General features: G+C 37.2%; 1 protein-coding gene across 1 annotated transcript; it reads right to left on the reverse strand.

Moving 5' to 3' along the window:
- Positions 1-8,183: 8,183 nt before the first annotated feature.
- LOC133782697 (probable sugar phosphate/phosphate translocator At4g32390) lies at positions 8,184-10,084 on the reverse strand. Its single transcript, XM_062222050.1, has one exon. It carries the CDS (start codon positions 9,915-9,917, stop codon positions 8,868-8,870), a length of 1,050 nt encoding a protein of 349 aa, XP_062078034.1. The 5' UTR covers positions 9,918-10,084; the 3' UTR covers positions 8,184-8,867.
- Positions 10,085-10,766: the final 682 nt, after the last annotated feature.

A 10,766-nucleotide genomic window follows, 5' to 3' on the forward strand; every position in this document is an offset into this window, starting at 1 on the left:
TTGTATCTGGTGAGGTGGTCTTGAAGAAGCTGCAGTTTGGACTTCACTGCGTTCCACTACCTTCTGTTCCGCTCTGCGAGCCACTTGAGGATCTTGGTCTTGAGGAAGTCAATTGGATTTCTTCACCCTCATTTCTGGATGTTGAAGTTGTTGATTGAGAAACTGCTCTTCGTGAAGGAAATATAAGGCTGATTGGGGAAGGATCTTTTTAAGGCGACGAAGGCGATCCTCGGGGGTGCAACTACTAGGGGATTTGGATGAAGAGTCGCTACTTTGAGGAGTGTCGCTTGATTGGGGAATTGAAGTGTCAGAGTTTGTATGGTTGTCACCTCCCTTGTAGTCGAAGCGATTCATCTACAAAAAAAAAGTATGGGGAGGTGAGTAACCAAACAAACATAAATCAATCAAAGGAAAAAATATTTATTTACTACTCAGAAAATATTTTTCTGGGTAGTAAGAATATATTTTACTCCCCAAAATAAACATGTATGAGGGAAAATAAATTTTGATGCCTAAAATGTATGGGTCATTTTTTACAAGCCCAAAGGCTTGGGGGCATTCACGTGTCTGAGCAGATGCGTGCAAATGACCGACCGGTTGGGGCACTGATCTGAGCGAGTGGATGCATGATGCCCAAGCGGATGGGCGTGTCCTTCAAGTGATCCACGTGTGTCCGAGTGGATTGGCACGGTGCCCGAGCGGATAGGTGTGTGTGCCCGAGTGGATGGGCATGTCCTCCGAGTGGTCCATGTAGCGCCCGATCGGTGGCGTGTCATCCAAGCGGCTGGGCATATGGCGAAGTTGACCAATCGGCTGGGTGCGTGTCTGAGTGGAGGCAGGTGTCCGAGCAGCAATCCGTGTGTCCGAGCGGCTGGAGGTGCGCATCCGAGGAGCTGATGCGTCCGAGCGAATGCATGGTGTCCGAGTAGCCATGGGCGTCTCCAAGTGCTTGTGTTCTTGCATTCGAGCAGGAGGAGGTATGTCTGATTGGCTTAGGGGCATATCCGAGTGTCCCAATGGTTGGGAGGGCATGACCGATCGGCCATGTGCATGCTTTCCCAATGTATTTTTTTCGAAGACCACAAATCTCAAAAGGCATGGACACAAACATATTTTTCTCACTCATAGGACACTAATGCAAAATCAAAAGGTGGGATTTGAAAAGTTCATGAAGTTCTAGGGATTTCATATGCTCATCAAATACCCATGAACCCAAATATGCAATTTGGGGTGAAAAATCATTTTTTCTTCAAATTTTCATGAAATTGTAGACAAAATTGATTTTCCCATAGCCTAAACTACATAAAAACAGCCACAATATGCATCATTCACCAAAGATTCATACACAAATCCAAGAGTATATTCTAAAAGGAGGATTCGGCATTCAAGGGTTTTAATAAGCTTTAAGTTTAAAAAAAAACTTACATATGGAGATGAGAGAGAAGAGCTTACCCAAATGTCTTGAATAGGTGTTGATTTCTTGAAGAACCCTTGGATTGCTTGTAGAAAATTGGAGCCCTTCTTGGAGTTCTTGGAGGATTTCAGCCAAAAGGAGGAGAGGTTTGAAGGTTACGGCCAAGATAAAAATTGGGAGGTTTGTGAGCACTTATGGGTCTATTTAAAGGGAAGAGCGGAAATTTTTACTTACCTTTAGACTCTTGAAATTCTCTTGGCTATTCTCTCCCACGCGATTGGGAGCAGTTAACTGCAATGATCGTGGTCTGGTAAGACGTCATGGTTTGTTTGCAAAGGCGGGAGAATGTGTAAAGTCAGTTTTCTCTTGGGGGGCAAATGTTATCCCCAAAATTTGAAAATGATGACGTGGAAATAAAAGTGACAAGTGGCAAGAAATGGTTGGGTAAAAGGTTTTAGATTAATCTGGTGAAATTACTGACATGGAAATTGTTTATCTGGTTTGGAAGTGATCTGTCCGACCTGGTAGAATTTCTGTCCAATCGGTAAAGTTTTTGACTGACTAGTCAAATGCTTGACCGACCAGTCACCTGTCTTGGCCGACCAGTGAAGTGCTTGGCCGACCAGTCAAATGTTGTAACGCCCTGGATAACCAAGACCGTTACACTATGTGTTTGAAATAGTGCGAGACCTGCTAATCAAGTCATTTGATTAAAAATGTGAATCTAAAGATACAAACAGGTTAGGTTTAAAAGATTTTGGTTATAAACGAATAATTTTCATTAAAATACATATTTGGTACATGGGATCCCAAATCAAGGTTTAAATAACGTAATTGCAGAATTTCCAAAGCTTATAAGTAACCAAGCCACTCTAATGGAAAAATACACGTTTTAGGTTCTCGTTCCTGTACAATTCCTCGACTGTGGCGACCGAGCAGCTGATAATGTACACCTCGCCCCCAGAGCTCTCCAACCCATGGTTAACTTGTCTTACCCTTGCCCTTACCTACACCACGTAGCACCCGTGAGCCAAGGCCCAACAAGAAAACATAACATTTAAAACACAATCACTAATAATATTTAATTATTTCACAGGACATAACCAGGTACTCAACAGTACACAACATTCACCCATTCAACGATAATATTCAACAAGCTAACAACCTGCCATTCAACTAACCAGCATATCATAATCATCATAATAATTGCACTCAGATCACATGATAGTTAGGGCTGACAACTTAGGTCACACCCTCTATTTAACCCACTGACTCCAGCCCGCTTAAACCGAGCTTAGTGCATAATAAGTTGTCCTCGGCTACCAGTGGCCGAGTCGCGCCCTATGCGCAAGTGTAAACTCCAGCGCTCTTAGGCCGCAGGTTTACTATTTTCATGGTGTGATACCATCCATTTACAATTCACATGGCATAATACCATCCTCTTTAAAGAGCATACAAAATAGGGAACCCTTAGTCCCAATACAAATTCCACAACCAGGTGCAGTTTTCTTACCTTTAATTCCAAGTGCGTTAATTAGGAGAGACGACCCCCAAGCACGATCCTGCCCCGAGCCCAAGCGTACACCTAGTCACAACCATGATAAATAATTCCATCAATAATTTCATAAGGGTTTCCAGATAGAATTCTAGCCTCCGAGACACGAATTCTACCAAACACGTTAGTGGGATCGATCCCGAGCACCAAAGGTCAGGTTCCCACGCTTAAAAACTCCAAAAGGCCACAAATGCCCTTAAGGGCCGCGACCCCTAAGACCTGCGTCGCGGCCCACCCCCTAAAACAGAGGCTAGGCCTCTCTGACCACAGACACGCGCCGCGGCCCTACCCCTGTGGCGCTGCGACGCTCCCTCACCTCAGAGCCCTCCTGGCTCTTCCTTGCTCCGAAGGGCCGCGACACTCTAGAACAGAGTCACGGCCCAGCCCCGCAAACCCAGAAAGACCACCATTTGTAACATTCAAACCTCACCCAAATCCACCCTTAACCATCCCAATAACACAATTCAATTATCCCAACATTCTAACATGATTTCAACAACATAACTCAACAGAAATCTAGTCTAGAAACCCATCAAAACATCATTTCAATCTTTTGAACCCACACACTCAAACCAGCCATGAAAACACCAGAATTCAAACATTAAATCATAATTTCAAGCTTACCTTCACTGCAAAACAAATTCTCCAAGTTATTTCTGGGCTAACTCCCAAGTTCCTAGCTTCAATTCAATCCTTAAATATAAAAACCATAAACACCCTTAAAACCCAGCCAAAACACAGAATTCTAATGATCAAGAGTATGATTCAGTTCTTTCCTTTGTTTCTAGCTTGTTTCCCCTAGCTTCCACTGAATTAAACCTCCAATTGCTCAGCTCAAACTCTAATTCCCAGCCACAAATCCTTTGGTTTCACTGAATTCCTTGAGAGAAAAGGAGAGAGGGAGAGAAGAGTTGGTTCCTTGAGTTTCTACTGTTTGCTATTTTTTTTCTTAGTCTAACCTTAGTTACTTAAGTCTATCCCGAGGCTCAGGGTACCGGAAACGTCCCCGAGGGAAAAACGGTAAAATTCCCCAATATTCCCACTTAGGCTTCCTAACCTCAAATATATCTCCAATTATTTATTTTCATGACCCGATAATCCAAATAATCATCTAATACCCGAAATACCCCTTGACTTGCCCCAAGTCAAGTACCGGGTCCCGTTGTGACTTTCCCGCTGCTTGCTCCCCAGGATTGCCTTGTGTCGAAAGCTGCAAACACATATATCCACATAATAATGTGGTCTTAACAGATTATCACAAAATCACATTTATGCCCTAACGGGCCAAAATTACAATTATGCCCTTACAACCAAACAGGGCCCGCATGCTTATCAAATACTCATAAACATGCATTTCACATAATCATGCATATCACACCATTAATTCACACAACTTCCAATTATGCCCTCCCAGCACACTAATCAAGGCGCTTAAGCCTTATTAGTAATTTTGGGTCGTTACATATGCTTGACCGACTAGTCACCTGTTTTGGCCGACCAGTCGAGTGTTTTGGCCGACCAGTCTTTCTTCAAGGAGTGAAGTTGGATGACTAGACAGATCAACATTATACAGTGAAATTCCAGTAACAGCTTTGGCTAGAATTAGTCGTGCCTACGCGGGAATCTCTCAGATTATCCCAAAGAAATCGCATATTGTTGTATTTTAAATTTTATTATTAATTAAATATTGTGAGAGTAACATAAATATCCCGATTATGAGGGACTTCGGTTTGTACAATCCTGGGCCTATAAATATAGAGCTCACAGCATCATTGAAAGGATTCGAATTCTGATTTTCCTAAGAGAGTATTTGTATTCTGAGAGAAATATTGTATTCTTTTCATTTACACTTAAGAAACTCAATTGACACAGGTTCATCTGATCTTGAGTGTAGATCCATAAATCACAACTCTAAGTGGATTAGGCTATTACCAACATATTGGGGCTGAACCACTAAAAATTATCGGTGTCATTTTTTCTCTTGAAGGTTTATTGTAGTTTTGACGTCTACTCATCGTTGGCCAAAATCGTGGTCAACACTTCTAATTAACAAAATTACTGACAAACCTCTAGTTGTTTTAGTACTAAAAACGGGCACAACATTATGTCTCTAAAACTTTTGTATTATCATGCCTCGCTTCACACATCTTATTTGTATGAATATATAAATAACTAACACAACACTAATGCTTAATGTCTCCTAGTGGGAGACGTTGGATGTCCCCATGGCCACGTATCTAGCACATTTTCAACGTCCTCCACCGTTTTTAATATCTTCCAATTGTAGTCATTAATAAAAACTTTCAATGTCTCCCACCATCAGACATTTAAAATCTCTAATAAGTTTTAATGTAGGGAGTTATTGTATATCAAATTTGTTGTAGTGCGTTGTGTTATTATATAATGAGTGAGAGATAGTGGAGACATGTGATATTTATATAAAAATCTAAAAATTTATTAGGGGTAGTGGTGAAGGTGTTTGATGTCAATTTTTTTTTCTTTTCTAATATGACATATAAAATACTCCTAAGTCATCTCGAACCTAAAATCCCTAGCATTAATCCACCCCACCGTCACGACTACGCTGGCCATAAAGGATTAAATAAATGATGATGTAAAATCTACATATTTGGTTGTATTTAATTTTAACAAGTAAATTGAATGTTTCAAACTTGTGATTCACTTTAACTAAACAAACAAATGAATGTTTTAAATTCGCACCAAAAGCAATTTTAAAAATGACAAAATGATCCTTCAACTAAAATGTATTGCAATCAAGTCCAATACATTATTAGCGGTTGTTCTAACTCTCACATGACCTTCTTTTAAATATAATTATAATATTTCATTTCACTAAATAATTTTTTTTGTCAGGAATAACTTTATTATTATTCTGAAATAATACGATAAATAGTACAGATTGGATGAGAGAATTCATCTTACCAACATAAACTCATTGTCTAGCCAAAAAACATGCAAAGATGATCTCAGAAAATTAGACTAAGTGGTTTACATATGGTAATAATTAAATCTAGCTAATCAGAAGAAAGTTGCCCCCGGAAAAAGCAAGTGCTACAATTTGAAAAGCCGATAAGATACATGCGTCACAACCAAACAAAGATAATTAATTACTTATGAATTAAAGTTAAAAACTCTTTTAGAGCATAGAATGTCCAACTAAGGGGTCTTTCCTTAGGTTTAGCACCGAGTAAAATTTCAAAAAGAATTTGAAAAAGAAATGTTTTTGGAGTTTAGGTAATCTAATCAAAGGCCCTTTGATTAGGCCCCTTAAATTTTGTTTAAGGATATTGAATAATTAAAAAATAACTAACCATATCCAAAATCGTTTACGGATGATGAATTCTATACCATATAAACTTTATTATTTTTCAAAAAGGAAATAAAAAGTTTATCTAGGATCGAAAAACTTATTTTTGACTACTCTGAATTTGAAGAAGTTGTCATAATAATTTTTACCAAGTCTGAGATGAAACAAGCATATGGTACAAGACAATCCATTAAACATGACAAAAAACTATAGCCTGGAGAGACACATAAACAAGCCACCATATATGGTACAAAACAAGCCTCAAAAGACACTAGACAAATTAATTATCATAGTACAAATTTACCTCTAAAGACAAAACAAGCAAAAAAAAATTATTTATTGTTTTTTTATTCTTCCTCTGTTTTTCTAAGATATTTTAAATATTTTTAATAAAATAATTTAAATAATTATATATTTTCATTGTTTTTTCTTGAACTTAATTATTTTTAGTAATTAAAGATGAATTATATGTAATATTATTTAGTTCAAATGAGTTTTAATAGTTTACATTTCCCCTCCAAAGTCCAAACCAAATAATTTAGTGAAATAACAAAAATATCCCTAAAAGAAGGTTGCAACTTGCAAGCACAAATCAAACTATTAGACTTGTGATGGTTTAGGATTAAAATAATACATATATATATTATATGTTTTTTTTTTTTTTTTGTCAGGATATGTATTTATACTAATCGACTAGAATGCAAAAAAAAAAAAAGCGAAGACACTGAAAGCAACTATACAGAAAGTGGTCCTAACATTAAACCCAAAATTTATGGCCATCTTTATTATTATGAATCGTTTAGTAAATAACCATTATATTTAAGAAATTTCTCAATTCTATTTAATAATGTCTCTTTTAGTTGTAATTCCTGATTTTAGGCTTGTTTTACTTAAGTATTTTTTTTCACATATATCAATTTGTCTTATTCTAGAACATCTTATATCGCTTATCCGTCAAAGGTTTTTTACTTATGTATTTATCTGTTATAAATTAGGGTTTCATTACAGATAGACGAGTTAAGAAAACATTTACAAATCAGGTATAGAATAAATTAATATACTCGGTTCCCTTTGTTATTATGCATTTTATATTTTTTTGACCATTTTGAAAGAAAAAAAAAAGCTCTAAATAGTAGAAAGAATCAGCTTCTTCTTTGCCGCCGGCTCCTTTTACTTTTACACTTAAAAAAAAGTCCAAAAACGCGTGTAGAAATACCATTTCTATGAGTTGATATCTCTCAAAACAGGACCAATAGAACTACATAACAAAATCAGAGTAAAGAAACGTCTCACCTCTTGGAAGAAAATAATGGCATATACCGTAGCAACAAACAAAGGGTCATCATAACTGGTAGTAGTATGTGATAAATAATGCAAAAATGGACTTGACCCAAGACTACAAGGACTAGATGAAACGACAATATACCACGTTACAGTCAAGGTTTCTTTTTGTTTATCTAAAATCGAGTATGTAAATTGATTTTTCTTCATAGAAAACAAGCAAGGAAGTATAGAAAATTCAATGCAACTATATAAGCACAAAAGAAGGACAAGATAGAATGTAATGTCTCATTAGGCTTCTCGTGATTGGTTTTACTAAAGCACCTCTGTATGTGTCAACTGGCGAACATGAATGGATTGTTAAAAAGCAAAAAGCTCATGATGCTTTCAACATAACGACTAGATTTTCATCATTGCAGCTTAAAAAGCAAATACTAGTGAAGTAGTCAATGGAGGAATGGAAGAAAATAAGTAAATATTTTACCTACACGAATTCCACAGAAACTATGTAGCCGTGTTTTAAAGGGGGGAATAACTTAATGGAAATTGTTCCATAGAAACATGGTGAAATGCAATGGAAATTTGAAATAGTTAAAACAAAAATCTAGAAGAATAATCCACTTAGAAAAAACTATTATAGTTCAAGAACATTATTGAGAGCCTAACATAAGCTCAATGCTACTTTGTTCTTTTTTTATTTGATATGAAAGAGTTCGCCTTTAATTAGACCCGGACGAAGGTTCGAACCAAATCCCTTGCTCACAAAAAACACACCCAACTGCATGAGATAGCCACCTGGGTCGAGTTTTGTTGTTTCTTAGATCTTCAATAACCTCTACTACTTCGAAGCTTTGGAACACATAAAATCAAGTGAAAAAACAGAACAAATACATCGTCTTCTCAGCCTAAAATTAAACTTACATGACACAACAACAAATCACTTATATAATGAAGGGAAATCGATATAAATATATCATCAGCAGAAGTACATATGCAACCGTACTCTATTATGATGACATCGCTAGTCAAAGTATTCAGGCTTGTCCCCAGAGATAAATGGCCACTACGAGCGACACAAATCAACTTCGGACCGTAGGAGGATCACCATATCTAAATTTAACAATGAAACGATAGGACAAAAATGAAAAAAAATATATATCATAAATACCTAAGACCACATATTCGAAGGAAACCTGGAAATCAAGACGATAAATGCCAAGATCCAAAGCATAGATTTCCCTTTTCTCATCCGCAGATTATCTTCTACCTAATCTTTTATTTCAATTAGATCAATTCTGGGCTTCGTTCTTCCTTCCACTGACATCAGCTTCTCTCTCCTCCAGCAACCTCCCAGCTTCTTCATCCGCCTGCTGAATCTTCTTCTGAGCCTCTGCTGCCTTGAGACCCTGCAACTTTGAATGGTTGTAATATGCAACGCCCAAGAAAGCCAATCCATACCCAATCAAATTGATGGGTGTCACGGTATCCTTAATCACAGACCAAGAGAAAGCAATCAAGAGCCAATCTTTCACAACTCCAGCAACATTCATAGTCAAAGCCGAAGTCTTTCCAACAAGCAAGAAGACAGCCAGATTCAAGGCAAAAGCGCATAAAGAATTCGTCCCAAAAATGGCAAAATCCAAATGAAAACTGGATGTGTCTCTCAACAATGGGTATTCAACGACCACCCAAGGAATACACAGGAACACAAAGCAACAAGGGGCCACATAGTAAAGCGAAGTAATAGGGTTCAAACTAATTCCCTTCGCATTCAACAGAATCTGAATCAAAACCAATCGGGTGGCCTCAAAAGCAACAGCCAACAACTGCAACATTACCCCCCATGTATCGAATTTCGCTTCACCATAAGCAGCGATGGCGACTCCGATCGAGATCGAAACCATGTTCAACATAGTTTCCGATTTGAAAGCGTCTTTCTTGAACAGAACCCCAATGGAGTAAACAGCGACAGGCATGAGAGCCTTAAGCATTTGAATAAACGAAACAGAGAGAAAAATATAAGCAGAATTAGAAAACCAAAGAGAAAGGGAATAGAGAAGACCAATCGGGACGACTGACTGAATATACAGCTCCCGGGACATTGAAACTGGCTCGACGAGCTTGAAGACGCGGACAAGGAGGTAAGCTATGGAGGAGCAGAAGGCCATGTGGATCATGGTTAGAGAGATCGGGAAAGGCCAATTGTACATCTTACGGTCCAAGATGTACTTATTGTAGACGATAACGGTGAAGCTGAGGAAGATCCAGATCCCTACATAGGCGTAGGAGAGAAGCACCTTCTTCACAACGCTCTCTGACAAAGCTCCGCCTCTCCCCATTCTCGCTGGCTCGATTGCGGTGAAAAATCCCTAACCCTAACCCTAGATTTAGATCTGAATTGGGGGTTTTCTGAAATTGGGGATCGGTATTTGGGGTGGCGGAGAAGGAGAGTGGAGACAGATTAGGAATTTGGTAAGGTAAGAAAAGACTTTTTGAATTGGTTTTAATAGACAAGAAACGGTGTTTAGATCGAGGCTTATTGGGCTTCTAATTTCTAGCTAAGCTTTTTTCTTTTTTATTTATTTATTACAACGATAAAATCTTTAAAAATTAATTTTTTTTTAGGGTTAAAAAATTAATATTAAAGTTAACGTAATCTTATTGTAAAAACATAAATGTAATAAACACATCCTAAGAGGATTTTTTTTTTTTTTGGTGCAGCATCCTACGAGGATTTTACTATGTAACAAATTCTGTTAAATCAAATTAATGTAATAATATTTTTTATGGTATAATATCATGTGTATTGTGTAGTTAAATGGATTTATTGAATCTGTCTTTTTATATTATTATTAGTTAGGATTAAGATAAACATATTTAAAAATGAATAAATCATTAAGTTATTAATAAATAAATATTTAGTAATTTAAGAAGAAACTAATGTTTTTAAATTATATTGTGCAATATAAAATAAAATGTAGGTACTGATATACAATAAACATAGAATATCTATATTAAGAATAACATATATTTGATATGTTCATTTCCAAATGACAACTTTGTTAAGAGTTTTTTTTTTAAAGGGAAATCTGTCACTGATTAGAGTAAATCCGGTACATTCAATAGGTGGTGGAATATCCTCCAACCAAATACATTCATCTTCCAACCCAATAGCAAATTGAGCAATC

This window comes from Humulus lupulus, chromosome 6 (assembly GCF_963169125.1).
Source record: "Humulus lupulus chromosome 6, drHumLupu1.1, whole genome shotgun sequence".
NCBI classification, from domain to species: domain Eukaryota; kingdom Viridiplantae; phylum Streptophyta; class Magnoliopsida; order Rosales; family Cannabaceae; genus Humulus; species Humulus lupulus.